The sequence below is a fragment of the Aedes albopictus genome, chromosome 3, assembly GCF_035046485.1.
Source record: "Aedes albopictus strain Foshan chromosome 3, AalbF5, whole genome shotgun sequence".
Classification (NCBI taxonomy): domain Eukaryota; kingdom Metazoa; phylum Arthropoda; class Insecta; order Diptera; family Culicidae; genus Aedes; species Aedes albopictus.
Genome location: NC_085138.1, coordinates 191,408,598 through 191,432,388, shown reverse-complemented (window position 1 = coordinate 191,432,388; position 23,791 = coordinate 191,408,598). Strand labels below are relative to the sequence as shown.

General features: G+C 41.4%; 1 protein-coding gene across 1 annotated transcript; it reads left to right on the top strand.

Annotated features, from left to right (window-relative positions):
- Nucleotides 1-262: 262 nt before the first annotated feature.
- LOC134290507 (uncharacterized protein K02A2.6-like) lies at nt 263-23,690 on the top strand. The gene is made up of 3 exons (XM_062857661.1): nt 263-613; nt 924-3,492; nt 23,412-23,690. Exons 2-3 carry the CDS (start codon nt 1,654-1,656, stop codon nt 23,688-23,690), a joined length of 2,118 nt encoding a protein of 705 aa, XP_062713645.1. The 5' UTR covers nt 263-613; nt 924-1,653.
- The last annotated feature ends 101 nt before the right edge of the window (nt 23,691-23,791 follow it).

Sequence of the window (23,791 nt, the reverse complement as noted above, 5' to 3'; positions counted from 1 at the left end):
ACCCATGTCCCCGGCATCATAAACTAGAAGAGTTTTTCGGGAAGTTGTGAAAATTTCATCAAAATCCATCGAAAAACAAAAAAGTTATGACCATTTTTGTGCTTTCCCGAAGATGGGAAATGTACGTTGGCTGGATGAAGGCTAATAATGGAAAGTGGGACTGGATACTAACAGTGTGTGAGACTGCATTTCTTCAATAGAAACTGGACTGCCGGTTTCATAGAAAGATAGATTGAATTCCATTAGGTATATCAGAAACATTTCCAATTGTAGTAGTGACAAACGCTTAGGAACTCGCTCAGAGTAGATAGAAAAAGTGAGATGAGAGAAAAGGGAAAATAGGAGAAATAGAGCAATGTGAACGAACAGGCGAAATACAAGAGTTCAGAAGTTTTGTGACTACCATCGAGTAAACACGTCTTTTTATTACATCTCGTGAAGACAGAAACTCTAGTTTTCCCTCGCACTTAGATATTTCAAGTGGCGTACGAGGATAGATTTTTCAAGTAAAGTTTTAGTTTTTTAGCACAAATTTTAAATCGCGTGTGAATTTTTCAGTGCAATTTTCAGGTGGATTAAGGAATTTCCACGAAATTTAATCAAGGAGCTCGGCGTAAGTACTTTTTTTACTCCTTGAGTTTTGCTTCCGCCGAATTTTGCGCTTGGTTTGGCCATTGTTCAGAGTACCTTTTGTACATTGATTCTTTTGTACCTGAACAATAAACCTCGCTTTGTTCTTTTGTTGGCGAAGAAGCTTGTGCTTCCTATAAGAAGGTGACAACGAAGGTGACAATTTTCAAGAATAATTATTGTGATATTTTACGAAGAAACCCAATCATCATTTCCCATTTTGTGAAAACGTGGTTCGATTTTGTCTACGATTTGTTTCTACACACACATTTTTCTGCATTTACACATTACAGCAAATTTTCAAGTCGATCACAAACACCGGCTCAATCATTTCTCAGTGTGAAACCAATTGCGCGAAGAACGTTCCAGTGACCGGGAACGGAAAAGAGAAGTAGAGCGAATTTTTTGACAGTTCCGAAGCTACCGAAAGAGTGTGTGCGTGAATCGATCAACCAAACATACCAATACCGACAACACAACGACGAAGCTGGCACGGTCAGCAGGTCAGTGACTACGAAAAAAGCGGCGAATTTTGTCAACACAAAAGTGCATCAAAGTGCATCGGAGGATTGTTCGGAGGTCAACGAACTTGTGATTGTGTGGATGAAGTGCTGCTGTTAGCTGTTGATTGCCGACGGGAAAGTTCATCGATCTCCTGCTGCTGCTGCTGAAGCCGTTCGTCGACAGGGCTGTTTGGATTCGACATCGCCGTGGTGTGAAGTTGGTTTGGTCGTCGTTTAGTGTTGTTGCCGGTGCATCTGGATTATTTTCTGTGGAGTTGCTGCTGCTATTGTGGACCGAACTTTGGTTTTGTACAACGGAGTGCGACATTTTGCGACAAGTGCATTTGTTTTTTCGGATCTTTTGGTGCATCATAAATCAGGTACGTCGTTTTTGTTTTCCTTTTTTTTTTGTTGTTATTTTTCTGCGAGATTTTTTTTTGATTTTTATTGTTTTGATTGATATTTGGGTCCAAATTTTGATTTTAATTTTGTGATATTTCTTGTGCTTCTTTTGGTAAGGATGACTTTGACGTCGATAGCCGATCCTTATGTACCGTATTCAATGCCATTCAGCCAATATCAGGAACAGCTGGAATGGATTTTTAAGCACAACGATTTCCCAGAGGAACGTTACAAAACGTCTTTCCTAGCCGTTTGCGGTAAGGAAGTTTTTATTGAATTAAAAAGGCTATTTCCTGGGAAAGATTTTAACGAATTAACGTATAAGCAAATAACCGATGAGCTAAAGAAACGATACGATAAAAATGATTCGGCTGTTGTGCACAGCTATAAATTTTGGACGAAGAGGCAGGGCCGAAATGAATCTTTGGAGGATTTTGTAATTACTGTAAAAAATTTAGCTGAGCGATGTGACTTTGGGGAGTTTAAGGACAGGGCTATACGCGATATGCTGGTTATAGGATTGAGTGATGTGCAACTGCAGAAGAGACTTTGCGATGAAGAGGATCTATCTGCTACAAAAGCGGAAAGGCTTATCCTTAACTCCGAGATTTCAGCCAGTAGAACCAGACAACTAAAGCATGATGATGATAGGAGAGTGAGCGTAGTAGCACGATTAGGTAACCGACCGGAAGTTTCACGGTCTCGGAACAGATTCCGGAACCGGAGTCGTAGTTTCGACCGGAACCGATCGTTCTCGTCCAGGAGTAGGAGTAATAGCAAATACCGAGGCAAAAGAGGTGGAAGTTCCGCTAAACCAGTATATATTTGTTCCTTTTGCAAGAAAACTGGACACACAAGAAAGTTTTGCTACAGTTTACACGACAAAAGCCCGCGTAGAAATCAATCCAGCGTTAAGTTTGTAGACACTCCAAAGCCATCAACTAGCTCCAAAGATTCGGGACTTTTTAAGCGGTTAAAGAAAGATCTAGATAACGATTCTGATTATTCCGACGGCATGCCTTGCTTAATGATTTCGTCTTCGTCCGTCAACAAAATCAATGAACCCTGCTATGTGGAGGTGCTAGTAAGCCAGAAGCGTTTGACCATGGAAATAGACTGCGGATCAGCGGAGAGTGTGATTTCAGAAGAGCTGTACTTACGAAATTTTGCAAATTGTAAGCTGCAAAGCTGCAATAAAAAGCTAGTAGTTATTGACGGTAACAAACTAAAAGTTGTTGGAAGAATTTACGTAGACGTGCAGCTCGCTGGAAAGCGCAAACAACTGAGCATGGTTGTGTTGCGTTGTAACAACGATTTTATCCCGCTGGTTGGCCGGACTTGGCTAGATGAGTTCTATTTCGGTTGGCGAAACACTTTTGCCAATCCTCCGTCGATGGTGGGGAACATTAACCTGGCTGATGAGCAGAATATTGTTGATGAAGTACAAAGTAAGTTTCCTACAATTTTTACTAAAGATTTTTCCAGTCCGATAGTTGGTTATAAGGGAGATTTAATCTTGAAGGAGGACACACCGATTTTCAAAAAGGCCTACGAAGTACCATTACGATTGAGACAGCAAGTGATTGACTATTTAACGGATCTGGAAAGACAAGGAGTTATCACACCAGTTGAAGCCAGCGAATGGGCTTCACCGGTCATTGCTATTGTGAAGAAGGATCAGACTATTCGCTTGGTGATAGACTGCAAAGTCTCAATAAATAAAGTTTTGCTTCCAAATACGTATCCTTTGCCTGTAGCGCAGGATCTGTTTGCTACACTTTCGGGTTCAACGGTTTTTTGTTCCTTGGACCTAGAGGGCGCTTATACACAGCTGCTTTTGACTGATCGTTCACAGAAGTTCATGGTAATCAATACCATTAAGGGCCTCTACTGCTACAACAGACTTCCTCAAGGGACTTCGTCTAGCGCAGCAATATTCCAGAAGGTCATGGACCAAGTACTTTGTGGTTTGGAGAATGTTTCAGTTTATTTGGATGATGTGCTGATAGCGGGTAAGGACTTCAAAGATTGCAGAGACAAACTTTTTTTGGTTTTGGAAAGGTTGGCCAAAGCCAACATAAAAGTTAATTTGAAAAAATGCAAGTTTTTTGTTACGCAATTGCCTTACCTGGGGCATGTTTTGACAGACAAGGGATTGCTCCCCTGCCCCGATAAAGTGAAAACCATCCGTGAAGCGAAAGCTCCACGGAACGTTTCAGAGTTGAAGGCATTTTTAGGACTTGTAACTTATTACTCTAAGTTCATTCCTAATTTGTCCACTCGCATCAGCTGCCTCTACAATCTTTTAAAGAAAAACGTGACGTTTTGTTGGACTGACAACTGTAAGAAAGCATTTGAAGATTGTAAAGGATTTCTTTTAAACCCAAACCTTTTGGAGTATTTTGACCCGTATAAGCCCATTGTAGTAGTAACAGATGCCTGTAGCTATGGTTTGGGAGGTGTAATCGCACATTTGGTTGAAGACGAAGAGAAACCAATAAGCTTCACCTCATTTTCTTTGAACAGCGCACAGAAAAACTACCCCATTTTGCATCTCGAGGCGTTAGCAGTTGTGAGCACTGTAAAGAAGTTTCACAAATTTCTTTACGGAATGCATTTCACTATTTATACCGATCACAAGCCTCTAATCGGTATTTTTGGCAAAGAGGGTAAAAATTCAATTTCGGTGACGCGTTTACAAAGATACGTTATGGAACTTTCCATTTACGACTACGACATAGTGTATCGGCCTTCTTCAAGGATGGGAAATGCAGATTTTTGCAGTCGTTTTCCTCTGTCCGATGAAATTCCCAAAGAACTGGCACGAGAATACGTCAAAAACCTTAACTTTTCCAACGAATTTCCAATCGATTATAAAGAAGTGGCTAGGGAAACTTTAAAGGACGAATTTCTGCAAACAATTTTGAAATACCTCAAACAAGGTTGGCCACAGAGATTGGAAAGGCGTTTTGTCGACGTGTATTCTCACTATCAGGAGCTTGAAGACATCGAGGGATGCGTTTTATTCCAGGATCGCGTGGTAATTCCTGAGAGTATGAAGAGCAAAGTACTCAAAATGCTCCATATGAACCACTCAGGGATTAGTAAGATCAAGCAACTAGCGCGTAGGACAGTCTACTGGTTCGGACTAAACAAGGACGTGGAGGACTATGTGAAGGCTTGCGCGATATGCCACCAGATGACAGCGATCAACAAAAAGGCTCCCTACTCCCGATGGATTCCAACAACTAAACCCTTCAGCAGGATTCACGCTGACTTTTTCTACTTTGACCGTAAAATTTTTCTAGTTGTTGTTGACAGCTTTACCAAGTGGATAGAGCTAGAGTACATGCGACAAGGAACAGACTGCAAAAAGGTTTTGAAGGTACTTTTGGGGATTTTTGCTAGGTACGGATTACCGGACGTAGTGGTCACAGATGGAGGACCACCTTTCAATTCAGACAACTTCGTTTCGTTTTTGAAAAACCAGGGGATTTTGGTAATGAAAAGTCCACCGTATCACCCAGAGAGCAACGGACAAGCGGAGAGAACCGTGCGTTTAGTGAAAGATGTTTTAAAAAAGTTTTTTCTTGATCCGGAAATGAAGAGATTAGACGTTGAAGAACAAATTGCGTATTTTTTGTCTAACTATCGCAATATTTGCTTAGATAGACAAGGCCAGTTTCCTTCAGAAAGATTGCTCTCTTATAAACCAAAAACTATGCTGGACCTAATTAATCCAAAGAAAAATTTTAAAAACAATTTGACTAACTCGCATGATGATTCTGTATTACACACTGCAAAAGTTGTTAAAAAACCCGATGCATTTACAGCACTCAAAAACGGAGATCTGATTTTTTACAAAAACATAAACACTACAGACATCAGACGATGGTTACCAGCCAAATTTTTAAGACAAGTTTCTGATGCTACTTTCCAGATTTCTCTTGGGGGAAGGATAGTGTTGGCGCATAAGCGTCAATTGAAGCTATCGTCTGACCCTCACCGCAAGGGAACTTTAGTTTTTCCTTTTGAGAGTGGAAACGCCCCAGTAAACGATCCAGCACTTGTTTTGTCGCCGAATCCAGAAGCAGCACCAGTTTCGTCATCTGTAACAAATCGAGAACCACCACCTTTGTTATCCGCACCATTTTTAGAATCTGTTTTGTCGTCGCCTGTGGTAAGAAAAAGTAACGATGGTTGTGGTACAAGTAAGAGAGGAAGAGAAGACGAGGAAGAAGATTCCGATATTTCAAATCCAGATTTTGAATTTTACGGCTACCCTGCCGATTCCTTCATTTTTACAAACGATAATCTTGAAGTAGATTCTCCGAATCAAGAATCGGATCCACTCCCAGTGGTTTCGATAAGAAAATCGAAAAGAAGAAACAAGAAGCGTAGAAGAAGCGATTTCGTTTACTATTAGTAAATTCGAGTTAACAAGAATTTTAAATTGTATAATTGTATATATCGATTCTTTTGTAAATGTTAAGCATAATATGCATTCGAAGATTTTAAAGTATAGTGAATTTGAGTTTGAACTTATATTGAAATAAAATGAACTATTTTCGAACTAAAGGATGAAGGAGTTGTAGTAGTGACAAACGCTTAGGAACTCGCTCAGAGTAGATAGAAAAAGTGAGATGAGAGAAAAGGGAAAATAGGAGAAATAGAGCAATGTGAACGAACAGGCGAAATACAAGAGTTCAGAAGTTTTGTGACTACCATCGAGTAAACACGTCTTTTTATTACATCTCGTGAAGACAGAAACTCTAGTTTTCCCTCGCACTTAGATATTTCACCAATGTCCACGAGAAATATCTCAATAAGAACTTTAGTCGTAATGATGGTTACAAGTATTTTGAACAAGCCAACGCTTCATTTCACAATTCAAAATTAATCAATTTCAATGCCATACAACAAAACTTACCCATTACAATACCTCCCGAATAAAACGGTATCATACAGTGCCGATTCAGGTAATAGTTTTCTGATCATACATGTAATCGTATAATGGATTGTAAGCCGATGATGGTGTGAATCATATAGATGATAGCAGATGTGATTTTCGGATGTTTGATGATAGACCGAATGGGTTGTTAAGTATCGTTACCATTCAAAAACGACCTTTTTCTCGAACAAAAATTTTGCGATATCGTTCATGCTATAATAACTTTATCATTCGCCTCATGATACAGGGAATAATAAAAACAAAGCGGAAATATTTCATCAGACCTGCATTATCGACAATAAAAATGATACACCCCTGCGGTATTTTCCGTGGTATCTGTCAACTTTGTGAATCATAATGGGAATCGTTGTTTACTCTTTAGTCGTTTTTTTTAAGTATTTCACCTGCGATCTAGAATCGAAGTGTGGTTATCGGGATTGCTCCTTGCTCATCGTGCGTTATTCCACTAGGCCATATAAACTGCGTGCTCGCGGATGGTTTTAAGGTGATCATGTTTCAAAGGTGAAAAAGTAGAATGTAGAGGTAAGAAATCTTGTAGTAAAATGATCAATAGAGGAGCCCTTGGAGGATCTTATGAGAATCTGCATTAAGGACTGGTATCATCTTATCAAGGCTTAGTGACAGAAAATGTAGTTCGGGTGTTTCGAGATGAAATTGACAATAAACGGAGGTAATTGCAACTACGAATGCAACCACCAAATGGTTATTTTATAGAGGCGCGAGTGTCAACGCCATCAGCGAGCCTAAAACCTAAGTACCTGAAGAAGTCAACAAAAAGTGATGGTGCATTCAGCGAGGTATTCAGAGGCTTCAATATTCTCAGATGATGCTTGAGATAACAAGGTAAGAGTGAATTATATCATATCATAATGAAAGTGTGCCGCTGCATCTTAAATTCATCAGAAAAAACGTCGACAAAATATCTACCAAAAAAGCGTATCATTTAAATTATTTCAGTATTATCCACTGAATGGTTATCATTCATATTATGTTTCTTGAAAAGTATTGAATGATCTTACATTGAGCCCTCCAATCATGCAATGATCGACTTATGATTACTGGTAATGTGATCATACCATCAATGAACATCTTATAATATTTACGATACCATGTGTCATAATAATCTATTCGGGCTGGGAGTTCATATTCTGGATGGCTTGCCCACTAACCTACACTTAAAACCTTTTGGAAACGTATGGAGGACATTTATTATTAATTTCAAATTTATAAACTAGAAATCACAAGTATCTCGAGATAGCTATCATTGCATTTGATAAAATACACCCAAAATCAAACTTACAAACCAATGATCTCGGTTCTAAACAATACTAACACCTCTGCTAAACAGAATATTGAAGGATGTTATACTATTGTGTTATTACTAATGTCTGAGATAGAACATCAAACTTTCTTAGGAAGGTCGATAAAGTGCCTATAATTTTGGCCAGACAATTTTCGATCAAATTCAAGATTTGAATTATTTCTCCTTCGTTAAGTTTTGCTTGATGTTTGAAACAATGCAATTTTATTTCGTGATCGATGAACACTTATATTCGAATAATGGCATTTGAGTTATGCTAACCCGAAGAAAGGTATATCGAACTATGCATCGTATCATCATCACTGCCTATAATTTTGGCCAGTACTGTATTTTTATTGAAAAAGACGCCAAACGCTTAGGGTGTTCATTTTACCCCCATTTCCCCTACGTGAAATGTACACAGCAAAAAAATTCTTGTGATATCACATCATTTTCTCTGCACATCAGTCGCGTCGTAAAAGTGATGTAGAGATTACATTTTTTCCACGCAGCAAATTAGCCACCGCAGCTTGAAAGTGGGTCAAGCAATCGCTATAGAGCCGAATCGATAGATGAATCATATTAGGTAAAATATTTTCATGGATTCTTACACTGATCCAATGATTGGGAGGCATATCCCTTACCTCTCGACCATTTCACCGAGCTAGAATGTGTATGATACATGGTATGATAAAATATGATCAGCAGATACCTAGATCTGCTGAAACGGGTTTTTCGGCGCTTTCCGTTGCCAACCAGGGTGTACATGGTAAGTGTGATAATTGTTGGAAAACGATGTAATCGGGTGAAATTACATTCAAAAATGGACTCATCGCCAGATTTTACGCGCCTGGATATTACAAAAATTATTTGCTGTGTAAGATCGACCACCACGGAGGCGCATATCAGCTACAGAATACAGAAGAAGATCCCGTTCACTTTGGCGAAAAGAGACGAACCAGCCAAGGGCTGAAAGTCTCTATAATATAGCTAAATCAATCAATCACTTTGGCGACCACGAAGCCCTCGTAGGTAGTAGGCTAAGTAGCCCCTAAAGGAGCCTAAAGGGGCCTAAAGTTGTCAAAATTTGTAATGGAACTAAAAAAACGTGATTTTTTCTCGACGAAAAAGTATGCCTTTCTACTCAAACCGAAGATTTTAGGACCTCGTTTCTGAGTTATTGACAATAAACAAACGAAAAATCAGCAATTTTGACCATTTTTTTTTTCGTGAAGGAAATCTATCCTATTTTGCTCAATAACTTATAAACCAGTGGAGATATCGTAATTCTGAGCACATTGTTTGGCCTCTCTCTCTCTTCTTGGCGTAACGTCCTCACTGGGACAAAGCCTGCTTCTCAGCTTAGTGTTCTATGAGCACTTCCACAGTTATTAACTGAGAGCTTCCTCTGCCAATGACCATTTTGCATGTGTATATCGTGTGGCAGGCACGAAGATACTCTATGCCTAAGGAAGTCAAGGAAATTTCCTTTACGAAAAGATCCTGGACCGACCGGGAATCGAACCCGTCACCCTCAGCATGGTCATGCTGAATACCCGTGCGTTTACCGCCTCGGCTATATGGGCCCCACATTGTTTGGCCCTTCAGGGTAGAAAATCAAAGGTTTTAGTAGAATAGCGTATTTATTTTGTTGAAAAAATTTTCGTGGTTGGTCATATACAATTTTTTACAACTTAAGGCCTCTTAAGGAACCACTTAGCCTTGAGATACGGACTTCAAATTTTGACACGATTTTTTCTTTGCTAAATCGATCATTTTCCAACACCGAACTTATTACATTTCGATTTTTTGCAAAATAAGGAACGGCCAACTGCACAGCTTATAAGGCAATCCATGAGACAGATGCGATCGCTGATTTTCTTTGTTTACCATGTATTTTTGACATTCGTCGATCGAGGTGACAGTTGAACACAAAGGAATTTGTTAAGCACCGAGAACACTCGACGAAAATTTGGTAAGCTATACATTAGCGTGGGACACAAAAAGACTGTTTACTCCTGTAAACTTTTTGAGTTCCATTTTGGCCCCATATCAACTGTGCAAAATTTCAGCTCAATCGGAGAAACTATATTTTAGCGCCAGCCGTTTTAAGTTTTCATACGATTTACAGGGCTGTTACAACAGTCGCGGATTTCGCGGTTTTCGCGGATTTGTCGCGGATTTATGTACCAGGACGCGGATTTCGCGGATCCTTCAAATTTGGTCGCGGATTTGCGGATTTCTCCGAATTTATGGCTTTGAACAATGAATACCGCATCGCAGTCGCGTTCCAGCATATATAGTGGCACGGTAAAGGCTGGGTATGCTGCGCAATTCAGATCCCATTGTGATCCACTAGCCTCTGCCCAGCAACTCCTATCCCTACCTCCACGCGGTACCGGCCGGAAACTATGAGCAACCTTAGGGAAGATCGGGTAAACAACCCCGGTGGGACCTTTGGTCGTAGGCTGACAGGGAAGGGGGGGTTTGCTTCGGCAAACCTGAGCGTCTGTTCTCCAGGAGGAGCGGCTCACAACAGCGTCTGATCCCCATGTAAGGGGCGGCTGATCTACGTCCGAGTGCCAGGGAAGGACTCTAAGCTCAACTGTGCACTATGGTCCTCCGGAAAGTAGGGGGTTGGTGTCAGGCCCTACGAGCCAGCCGTAAAAAACCATTGTAACGGAAAATCAGCAACAGAATAATACGAACCGAGACCAACGGCAACGACCCCAGCGAACAAAAAGGACTTGCGATTGGAAACTCGGTACGTGGAACTGCCGATCTCTCAACTTCATTGGGAGCACCCGCATACTCGCCGATCTACTGAAGGACCGCGGGTTCGGCATCGTAGCGCTGCAGGAGGTGTGTTGGACAGGATCCATGGTGCGAACGTTTAGAGGTAATCATACCATCTACCAGAGCTGCGGCAACACACGCGAGCTGGGAACAGCTTTCATCGTGATGGGTGATATGCAGAGGCGCGTGATCGGTTGGTGGCCGATCGACGAAAGAATGTGCAGGTTGAGGATCAAGGGCCGATTCTTCAACTTCAGCATAATAAACGTGCACAGCCCACACTCCGGAAGTACTGATGATGACAAGGATGCATTTTACGCGCAGCTCGAACGCGAGTACGATCGCTGCCCAAGCCACGACGTCAAGATCATCATAGGAGATTTGAACGCTCAGGTAGGCCAGGAGAAGGAATTCAGACCGACGATTGGTAAGTTCAGCGCCCACCAGCAAACGAACGAAAACGGCCTACGACTCATTGATTTCGCCGCCTCCAAAAATATGGCCATACGTAGCACCTTTTTCCAACACAGCCTCCCTTATCGTTACACCTGGAGATCACCACAGCAGACGGAATCTCAAATCGACCACGTTCTGATTGACGGACGGCACTTCTCGGACATTATCGACGTCAGGACCTATCGTGGCGCCAACATCGACTCCGACCACTATCTGGTGATGGTCAAACTGCGCCCAAAACTCTCCGTCATCAACAATGTACGGTACCGGCGACCGCCACGGTACAACCTAGAGCGACTGAAGCAACCGGATGTCGCCTCAGCATACGCGCAGAACCTCGAAGCCGCGTTGCCAGACGAGGGCGAGCTCGATGAGGCCCCTCTAGAGGACTGCTGGAGTACAGTGAAAGCAGCCATCAACGACGCAGCCGAGAGCACCATCGGGTACGTGGAACGGAATCGACGGAACGAATGGTTCGACGAAGAGTGCAGGACGGTTTTGGAGGAGAAGAACGCAGCGAGGGCGGTAATGCTGCAGCAAGGGACTCGACAGAACGTGGAACGTTACAAACAGAAGCGGAAACAGCAGACCCGCCTCTTTCGGGAGAAAAAGCGCCGCCTGGAAGAAGCGGCGTGTGAAGAAATGGAACTGCTGTGCCGTTCCCAAGAAACACGGAAGTTCTATCAGAATCAACGCATCCCGCAACGGCTTCGTGCCGCGAGCCGAAATATGCAGGGATAAAGACGGAGGCCTCTTGACGGACGGACGTGAGGTGATCGAAAGGTGGAAGCAGCACTTCGATCAGCACCTGAACGGCGTAGAGAACGTAGGCACGGGAGCCCACGGCAACGGAAGGAACGACGACGCCAGTGCAGCGGAGGACGGAAATGAACCAACTCCCACGCTGAGGGAAGTTAAGGATGCCATTCACCAGCTCAAAACTAACAAAGCAGCTGGTAAGGATGGTATCGCAGCTGAACTCATCAAGATGGGCCCAGAAAAGTTGGCCACCTGTCTGCATCGGCTGATAGTCAGGATCTGGGAAACCGAACAGCTACCGGAGGAGTGGAAGGAAGGGGTAATCTGCCCCATTCACAAGAAAGGCGACCATTTGGAATGTGAGAACTTCAGGGCGATCACTATTTTGAATGCTGCCTACAAAGTGCTATCCCAGATCATCTTCCGTCGTCTGTCACCTAAAACAAATGAGTTCGTGGGAAGTTATCAAGCCGGCTTCATCGACGGCCGGTCGACAACGGACCAGATCTTTACCGTACGGCAAATCCTCCAGAAATGCCGTGAATACCAGGTCCCAACGCACCACCTGTTCATCGACTTCAAAGCGGCAGAGCTATGGAGAATCATGGACGAAAACGGCTTTCCTGGGAAGCTGACTAGACTGATTAAAGCAACGATGGACGGTGTGCAAAACTGCGTAAGGGTTTCGGGTGAACTATCCAGTTCATTCGTATCTCGCCGGGGACTGCGACAAGGTGACGGACTCTCATGTCTACTCTTCAACATCGCGCTGGAAGGTGTGATGCGACGAGCCGGGCTCAACAGCCGGGGAACGATTTTCACAAAATCCGGTCAATTTGTGTGCTTTGCGGACGACATGGACATTATCGCTAGAACATTTGGAACGGTGGCAGAACTGTACACCCGCCTGAAACGCGAAGCAGCAAAGGTCGGACTGGTGGTGAATGCCTCAAAAACAAAGTACATGCTGGTAGGCGGAACCGAAAACGACCGGATCCGTCTGGGTGGTAATGTTACGATAGACGGGGATACTTTCGAGGTGGTGGAGGAATTCGTCTACCTCGGATCCTTACTGACGGCTGACAACAACGTGAGCCGAGAAATTCGGAGGCGCATCATCAGCGGAAGTCGGGCCTACTACGGGCTCCAGAAGAAACTGCGGTCGAAAAAGATTCACCCACGCACCAAATGCACCATGTACAAAACGCTAATAAGACCGGTGATCCTCTACGGGCACGAGACATGGACCATGCTCGAGGAGGACCTACAAGCACTCGGAGTTTTCGAGCGACGCGTGCTAAGAACGATCTTCGGCGGTGTGCAGGAGAACGGTGTGTGGCGGAGAAGGATGAACCACGAGCTCGCTGCACTTTACGGCGAACCCAGCATCCAGAAGGTGGCCAAAGCCGGAAGGATACGTTGGGCAGGGCATGTTGCAAGAATGCCGGACAACAACCCTGCAAAGCTGGTGTTTGCAACGGATCCGGTTGGCACAAGAAGGCGTGGAGCGCAGAGAGCACGATGGGCGGACCAGGTGGAGCGTGACTTGGCGAACATTGGGCGCGACCGAGGATGGAGAGCGGCAGCCACAAACCGAGTATTGTGGCGTACTATTGTTGATTATGTCTTGTCTTAATGATGTTGAACAAATAAATGTATGTAATGTATGTATGTAGTGGTAATTTACTCTTGAGCTGTTTTCAATTTCTCTCAATCTTATTTCCTTCGAAGCTTCTGCCAAACATCTTTTACAGCTTTTATATAGTTTCTGTATTTAGATTTTTTTTTTCAAAACTATAAAATAAATTGAAAGTCGCAGCTTCTCCAAAAAGTCCAAAGCTTTTAAAATTAAATTAAATGACAACAGATATTAGGATTTATTCTAAGAAATGGTGCAATTTTATTGGCTTATTAAACTCGAAAAATTTGTTGAATTTCTCTGCTGAGATATCGTATTTCTGATAAAGGTTTTTTTTTTGTTCTGTACCTATAGGTTCATTTCCAGATAGAGACCTTTAGATTCGACTATCTGATCCACCATCGGTGCTCCGGGTTTAAAGTAAGCATATGCTCAAAAAATCTTCAATACAGTGCCGATTCGTTCGTTGGTGGCTCGTTAGATGGACTGTCTCGATGGTTGAATGTTCACTGGTTGGGGCAAAACCCAACTAAAAAGCACTGTCAATGTCAAAATCGATGTCAAAACGAGTTTGACGTCTGACCGCCGCCGCATGGCAGCTTCAATATACAGAACGTTTGTGCAAGTATGTGAGTGTTTTGTGACGTATTTCTCATCACTTGCGTGTGTCTAGAGCATTTTGATCAGTTGTCAGTTGACCCAACGAACGAACACGGTTCGCTAATCGGGGCGCAGTCGTGACCCAACCAGCGAATCCAGGCTGTACAACTGCGTATCACTAAATATCGGACTTTTAGATCTAAACTATTTTAAAAACTTGGCTCTAAAACATTTCAATTAAAAAAATATATACAGAACGAATCATTTTGAAAAAAAAAAATTGATTTCGTTTGATACTGGAAAAACATGTAATTAAAAGGCACGAAATATTGCTAATTGACAAATTGAAAGATGAAATTTGTGAAAATAAAATCGCGTTTTGGTGGGATTCGAACCCACGACTCCGTATTCTCCGATGCTTTAACCAACTAAGCAACAGAACAAATAATGATTCTGTGGAATAGAAAGCCAAACTGACTCCGAAGCCGCACCGTGAACACTCCAATTTCACAAACTCATCTCTCTCTTTCTGTGATATCTCAGACTGCTTTTTAAAAATGAAGCTGAACAAATAGGGGAAATTGTGTATTTTCGGCAGTTTTGTTCTCTTCGTCATGGGGAGTTTCTTGAAAGCTGCTGAACTCAGAGTTGGCCTCAAATTCTTCCCAACCAAGCTGAGTTATAAGACAAAGTTTCAGAAAATTTGGCCGACAAAAACCCTCTATGACGAAGAGTGTACAAACCTGCCGATAATACCCATCGTCTCCCTATATGGTTAGTCGAATCACAACCCAACAACTATTAGGCATAAACAAAAGGGATCCCAATAGGGTCTGGGACCATTTGGGTAGGAGCACCTATTTTGGGCACTTGCTGATATAACACAGTCAAATTCAAAACGATTGACTTGAAATTTTGAACATGGCTGGATGCTGTGCCCATCTGATCGTGTTTCAAAAATCAAGTCAATCGGTTCAAAATTGACTGAGTTATGGCAGCAAGTGCCCAAAATAGGTGCTCCTGCTCAAATGGTCCCAGACCCTATATCTCAATAACTGGTTACTGCCCCTGCATCTACAAAAGACCCAAATTTCAAACTGTCGCTTCTGTGAGGAGAAGAGAGAAACATCAGAACACATCCTCTATTACTGCTACTGCAGAACCCATCGTAGGTTCAAACTTCTTGGCAAGCCCTTCATACGGTCTCCTGACATATGGATCTTATCCCCCAAGAACGTGATAGGCTTTATAAAGCTAGTCTCACCAGAACGGAGGAAACACACACTGTAACTCAGGATCTATTTATCTATTCATCAATAATAGTTGGCCTTAAGATTTATCTATACCAGTATCTCAGTAACAAACACGTAACTGGTGTAACAAACACGAGGTGGTTCTTGGAGAAGTCTTCGAGTTATAACGGTTTAAATGAGCCAACAATTGACCAAAATCGAGGGGTCCGTAAAAGTTGTTGTGGCTTCAACTAACGGGGGGTCCATCAATTTGAGTAACCAAATGCATTTTTCTTTCTATATTGGCGAGGAATTTCAGAAAATCGCCACCTAAAACATTTTTGAAGACATGGTGTAAATAGTGGGACGGTCTCTGCGAGAGTTACCCACGTTGATATGGGACCAAAATGGAACTCAAAAAGTATACAGGAGTTGGAGTTTTTTTCATTTTTTATATTTTCCCATATAAGCCGTGTACCAGGCTACTATACATATAGGCTATTGAAAACTATTTTTTTATAGTAGTGCTTAACTAAAGTTAAGCTAAATATAACGAATGAAAGATGAACCCTAGCGTTTGACTACGCTTGACCACACCTTATTTATAGAGATAGCCACGGTCATCAGCTTACAAAGGTTACTGGTATGTGAAATCTTCCAACATCCGAAAGGTACTACTGAATAGAAGGATAGGCAACATAAACTTGATTTATGAGACCATTCCGATGCTTTCTATTGCACCATTGGATATCGTGTATACCGTTAGCAAGACTTGTATGTCCGACGGTTGATGATCTTGATTTAATGCTAAAACCATCAATAATTTTTCAGCAAAATTGATTTATCACTTTGATAGGTATAGGGATGATCTAATGCAATCACTTCTGTACGACATTTTGCTTCGAGGAACATCAATGTAGAACCCGATGTAGAATAGATGTCTAGAACACGATGGCTTTCCTGTGCTACTAGGAATAAAGGTTTAATCTATCTATGACACATGATGAAATATATTCATCTAATCATAGGCCTTCTATTCCAGTATCCAGTATTGAAAGCCGACCTCTAAGCATTAATACTGATTGTCGATTATTTCAAACCCTTTCATCCTCATTTGCCATTTGCTTTTATCGAACAGCACGAGATAAAACGAAATGCTTCTCCGACATCACAACTATTTGTCAACTCCAGAGCTGCAGAGAGCATTAGAAATGAAAAGCAAACATGCACATTCCCATTCCCTTATAACGGACACCAGACGACTTGGTCTTGCCTGACCTAGGCATTATTTTTAAACCAACCAACCACTTCAATATCCGTCTACCACAGATGAATGACATCGATTTGCTGGATCATTTAGGACGGAAGGTGGCTGCCATGATACATTCTCGGTACGGCCCAAGCCAGACACACAGTCCTCCTACGTACTAGTAGCCGCACCGGAAGCAAAGAAACAGTCCGAGGGCATTCAAATTGTCGCACCCCACATTGACACGTCTCAATGGTTGATACTGATGCCTGGGCAAATATTTACGGAAATAGGGAATGGAAAAATAATTACAGTTGAAAACGACTGTCTGCAAATAATGGTTTTCGTCCTCTTTCTCAGATGGTGATAGACGATTACGGAAGATGGTGATAGATACGTCTGGTAGAGAGCATCTGGGTAAATGACGAATATGTGTTACCCTGGGTTTTGTTCTTCATTTTCACTGATTTTTGTTTGTTTCTTGGGCTACCAGATCACTTTTACCAGATGGCTTTACGTTCCAACAAGAACTTGTGCTACTTCTTTAATATACTGCTAAAATTTTTACACGTCTCGAATTTTCAAGAGCACAAATCTGAAGAACCGCACGTCGATTTGCGATGAAAAGTTGATCGATTGATCATCACCAACGGGTAACCTATCGATCAATTTTTCATCGAAAACCGATATACCAACGGTTCTTAAGGGTTTTGCTCTTGAAAATTCGAGGTATGGCTTCACCATATCTTTACCTTAACCCCAGGTCAAAAATTAAAAATTGCAAAAAATAACTGTCAGTTGCCCAATTTTTAACAAAATCTCACCTTCATCCCCAAGTAACCAAAAGTTCATATAAAAGGGTACATTATAAGCTAAGCAGCTTGTTCGAGGTTGCTCATTAGCCTTCTAAGCAGCTTCATTTTAAAGTAATTTTGGAACTTGAAAGTTCACATAAGAACGCTGAATAGCCTTCTAAGCAGCTTCTGACAGAGCTTTGACAAAATTCATGCAGAAACAAAAATGTGTTTTTCAGAATCACAACCCTGTTGGTGTGTTTGTGATTCATGTCTGGAAAATACTTCTGATAATTATATGTTCACACATGTCGCTGCTATGTAGATTTGAACTAAATCCTTCTGCGTGATAGCCTGCCGACTTACCTCTGCGCTGCTGAAGACACTTGACAAAGTCAAGCTAACTTCACTACAGTACAAATGTGCAAAACTAGCTGCCGACAGAAAATCGATTCAAGTCAGGCTTTACCTGCTGGTCACTCAATTACAACTGTAGTACTGTGGTAGAGCGTAGGGTTCTCACGCAGCAACTATCGGTTCGAATCCGATGGGTGGCTTTTTTTTTTGCTCAAGCTAGTATTCATTGATTTGATAAATTCATATTTGTCTTTTATTCGTGTATGCTTAAACAGTTGTTTTCTGTAAAAGAAAAAAAAAATTCATTGAAACACAATGCTACTGAACTGAACTTCTATGAACTTGATAGTTACGACAAAGTTCGGAGTAGCATTTTAAGCAGCTTTAAAGTTCCGCGAAGTTCAGATAAAGTTCCAAATGGAACTTTCTGGCTGCTTAAGAGGCTAACAATGAGCCTTGCCGGAACTTGTGACCGAAGTTTAAGCAAGGCTCATCGTTAACCTCTTGAGCAGCCAGAAAGTTCCATATGGAACTTTATCTGAACTTCGCGGAACTTGAAAGTGCATTTTGTCATGGGAAGCGGAACTTTTGGTTACTTGGGTTGATAGACTTAGACGCAATCAACATATCGTCAATAAAAACAATAACACTACCATCGCGAATAAAGGGGTCCAAAACTTTAGTAATAGTCGGCATCGGTGTGGTAAGCGTGGTTGCCTCTCACCCCACTCCCCAGTTAATCGGGGTTCAAATCCCGTCGACGCCGATAGGATTTTCTGAGACATAAAATCCGTGATCACGTCTTCATTCGGATTGCAAGTGAAGACGTAGGTCCCGGCCCATGTGTTGATGGGTTCGATATGTAGTGTCCCAGGTGTGGTGGCTGTCTCCCTGGGCGTCATTGGTGTAGCTAGAGGACGCTTTGATACAACACCATTTTTTCGAAAAATATTCACCATTAAACGTATTGAAATTTACACAGCACACTCACCATCACCCCTATTGTTCTATACCATTCGGCGAATGGTAAATGGCACTTTTACAATAAAAAATGGTGGTCGTTATGTATCTTAACCATAAAAATTTGAGAAAATTTTCTTACACTTTTTCGCGAAAAACAATAGAATGTATTGTGTTTTTATGAGACATTTTTGGGGCAATTTTCAAAAGAAAACAATATATCTTAATGTTTTTTCATTGTTCTTACAATTCAAATACAATTAATTGAATGGCGTTAAATGAATCGTTGTTTCAATAAAAACACAATAATATTTGTTGTTGTTTGTAAGCAGTTTTCGCTTTTGTAAATCCATAGAATTTATATTTTCCGCTAACATTTATATCCAGCATTTACGAGTACTAACGGCCGCCAGAATGATATGCACATTTTAGGATAAGAATCAAACACTCTGATGTCTGTCTGGTATGTATTGCTTGGCAGCTGTTGATAAGATCTATCTTCAATCTTTTCAAATAACTGGCAAATATCACAAGTCAGACCTCAGGTCATATGATCCATACCATAAATCGTTCACAATTCATGTGGCCATTAGTATCTGTAAATGCTGGGGAAAAATGATAGCGAGAAATATGAATTCTCTGGTTTTTCAAAGGCGAAATCTGTTTACATAATAACAAATATTATTGCATGTTTATTTTAGCATCGGTTTAATTGACCCCATTAAACTAATTGTATTTGTATTGTTATCAATGATAGTTTACTATTTACTAGATTCCTTTGATTTATTGGAAAACATTAGAAAAATCATTGTTCATCTTTTTCTTGTCGTAACATCCTCACTTGGCTAAAACCTGATTTTCAGCTAGTTTTCTATAAATACTTCCTCAGTTATTCATTGAGAGCTTCCTCTGCCAACACTGCTTGACATCTGTCAGTCGTTGAAGCTTAAGCGAAACATGATCCAAGCAACAATAATATTTATTGTTATTTATTTGTTACGAATTGTTTTTAAGTGTAATTGACAAATAAACTCTTTTTTAGTCCATGAGTCCATGAGAACTTTGCAGGCACTTTGCAACTATTTAAAAACAAATTAAATTAATTTTTACTGATAGTAACTTTAAATTATTATAGAACTATTGAAAAACAATCGAATCAATTAGTCACTAATAAAGCTAATGTTCACTTATTGTACGAACTATATGGGTTTGATTTGTATTGTAAAAAGTAACAATATATCTACTATGTGTTTTATTGTGAACGATAAAACCAGTCATATGTTAATAATATTTACCATGTAATGAATGGTAATTTTTTATCCGGGCGGGCCTGGGAGGCCAGACCCCCCCCACAATCCGTCAGGCCCACCCAGAAATTTTCCATGACTGGAAATTATGAAAATCAGAAAAAAAAGCCGATTCAGGAGTTATCCTTATTTCGACATTACGCCAACAAGTAAAAAAAATCAGAGGCGTGTGTGCAAGACACAACCGAATGACGTAAACTACGTAAAACAGTTTATTATGATTGATAACGGACTTCTGTTTGCTGTTTTGTCGAACAAATCATACAATTTGGTTAGACCAACTTCGAGGTTTGTGGTTTGGCTAGATCGGAAGCTACTTTAAGTTTGTAGAACTTTTGGCGGACAGCTCGGTAGGTGTATACCATGGTTGTCTTCATTCGGTGATTTCTATTCTTCCTCCTCTTTGTTGTTTTATGAGCGATTACATTCTTAAACGTAACTCATTTCTGATTTCCATTAGCAAATTATTAAAATTTTGGGAAAAATGCATTCCTAACCTAAATTGTTCTTCAATATTAATTATTAGCCTTTTCCAGACGGGTAGGCCTAATATTACCGAATATTATAATATTTAGTAAATAATTGTATATAATACACATTTTAAAAATTTTCGGCAAAAATTACTGGTAATTACAGATATTGAATATTTTGTAATGTTGTACAGTAGACGTTCGATAACTGCAACATGTTTACGTTTCACTTAGCGAATGAAATTCGATAACTGCAACAACTGACAACCGTCAAATAACTGTCAGTTGCTGTAGAATGCAGCCAATGTGCATACGGAAAACATTGCACTGCAACAAAAGTGCATGCGAAAAACATCGCATCGCTGTTGACATTTCGTTTTGACGGATAGCGGTGCGATAACTGCAAAATTGTTGCACTTAGCGGACTTGCAGTTAAAAAGCTTTGCAGTTAAAGCGTTTGCACCGAGCGAACGTCTACTGTAATTGCTGAGATCTTATTCAAATTTGTCAACACTGGTTAACAATTTGCATTTTTAGGCAAACCAGCAAATTGTAGAAGCGAGGGGCGAATCACTAGCGCATTTTCGATTCAGCCTTGCGTATTGACATACGCATTTGGCGCATTTTGTTACGCATTAGCGTATTAAGGTACGCATTTCTAAAATTCAACAACACCTGTCAAAATTTTACAGCATGCACTTTTCAACGTATTGATAAAATTGTTCGTATTTTTATACGCATTGTCAATAAAAACCTGAATTTTTCTACGCATTGATAGAAAACACGCATTTTTCTACGCATTGATAGAAAACACGCATTTTTATGCGCATTGGTGGAATGCTCGCATTTTTATACGCATTGATAAATAACACGCATTTTCCTACGCATTGGCGTATTTTTCAACAAATTACTTATTAAAAACTCCAAAAATTCGTCATGCATTCCTGTGCATTTTTCAACGCATTGGATATTTTGGCGCATTTTTCAACGCATTACATTTTCAAATGCATTTTTCAACGCATTGGAGCATTTTGTAACGCATTTCCATCAAAACGCATTTTCGATTCAGTTGTTTTGGAAGTGATCCGCCCCTCGTGTAGAAGAAATTTCACTCAGTTTTCTAATAAATTCTCATTTAATTTTAATCTTTTGCCGCCCGGGTTAGCTCCGAAGAAGATTCTTCCCAGTTGACATGACCTACCGCTCGCTGAGAGAATGCGAATAGGCCACCCCGTTACTGCTACGTTTCTAGCGGTGCGTTTGCCGCGAGAATTCGGTTTTAACTCTAGCAGGAAATTCAGAATTGTAGCCCTGAGAAGGGCTGTTTAAATTTGATTTAGCAAAACCAAATCTGTTCAACAGTAAGGAGGGATTTCTTCCTTCGATGATGATGCTGCATCCGATGATGAAAATTTTTCCGCATGCTGCTGTACCCATCCGCAACCGCACTGGGAGGTTTCGAATGAGCCACCGCCGATGACCCGGCGTTAGCAAACTGAACTCCGTTTCCCGGCTATGCTTCTGCGTCGATGGGTCAAGCGGTTAAAATCTCTCCGATGAAAATTCCAAGTTGCTGTGTCATGCCTATCCGCTACCGCACTGGGGAAATGCGAATGAGCCACCATCGCCGGCGGTGCGTCTACCGCGCTCGGCAGCGGTTTCGCTGAAGTTGGTTTTAATATGTCAGCACTTACTTGTTTTCACTTTCTAGGATAATTCTGAATGAACTCTTATGCAGAAATTTAAAATTGTAGCCCTCACAAGGGCTGTTTAAATTTGATTTCACAAAACCAAATCTGTTTACTGTTGATTTCTTCCTTCGCTGATGGTGCTGGATCCGATGATGAAAATTTTTCCGCGTGCTGCCGTACCCATCCGCAGCCGCACTGGGAGATTTCAAACGAGCCACCGTTGATGAAACCGGGCCTACTGTCCGGTGTGCGGGACAACCGTTCGACTCGGCGACCAAAGCAAACTGAGCTCCGCTTTCCGCCCGGCGATGCTTCTGCATCGATGGGTCAAAGATGAATGAACGAAGATGAGAAGAAGCAGTTTGCTTTTATGCTGCACAAAGGTATGGTTTCCCCTCTTGAACGTGATTGGTTAGATACGAGGGGAGTCAAAATCAATGATGCCATACAAATTTATCTGTAATCATTTATTTTTGCAGAATATTCAAAATAATTTAAAATGATAATTATTAGCCTTTTCCTGAACAGTAGACTTAGGATTAACCAATATTATAATATTTGAAATTCGAAAATTCTTATGGAAATTTGGCAACGCTGGTTAACAATTTTCATTTTCCAATAAACCAGCAAATTTTTCTAAGTTGGGCAAATTTCTATTTGATGCGCGCATAAGTTTATACACCGTACATTGAATTTAGAACTGATTCGACATCAAGCGGTTAAATTCTTTCCGATGAAAATTCCCAGTTGCTGTGTCATGCCTATCCGCTACCGCACTGGGGAAATGTGCATGAGCCACCATCGCCGCTGCTACTCTGTTGCTGTTGGTGCGTCTACCGCGCACGGCAGCGCTTTCGCTGTACAGTAGACGTTCGCTCGGTGCAAACGGTTTAACTGCAATGCTTTTAACTGCAAGTCCGCTAAGTGCAACAATTTTGCAGTTATCGCACCGCTATCCGTCAAAATCAAATATCAACAGCGATGCGATGTTTTTCAGATGCACTTTTGTTGCAGTGCGATGTTTTCTGTATGCACATTGGGTGCATTTTGCAGCAACTGACAGTTCTTTGACGTCTGTCAGTTGTTGCAGTTATCGAATTTCATTCGCTAAGTAAAACATAAACATGTTGCAGTTATCGAACGTCTACTGTAGTTTGTTTTAATATGTCGGCACTAACGTGTTTGCTTTCTAGGATAATTCTGAATGAACTCTTATGCAGAAATTTAAAATTTTAGCCCTCACAAGGGCTGTTTAAATTTGATTTCGCCACACCAAAATATAATCCACTTTCAGGAGGGATATTTGCCTCCGGCGAAGGTGTTGGATCCGATGTTGAAATTTTCATTCCGTTGCTGCCGGGCGCATCCGCTACCGCACTGGGAACACGCGATTGAGCCACCACCGCCGGTGCTGCTTGGTTGCCGACGGCACGTCCAACGCGCTCGGCAGTGTGAAGCAGAATGGGAGAGCGAAAATGCTCTCTCCCGCTCCACCGCGGTCGACGCTCGGAAGAATACTAACTCAGACCAGACCGGCACGGCAGCGCTCTGCCGATGCGTTCCCATCGAGTAGTCGAAGAGGACTGATGGAAGATGAGAAGAAGCAGTAATCTTTATTATGCCCGTTTCTTCCTCAAACTTGTGCTCGCACGTGATTGGCTGGATAAAATTAAA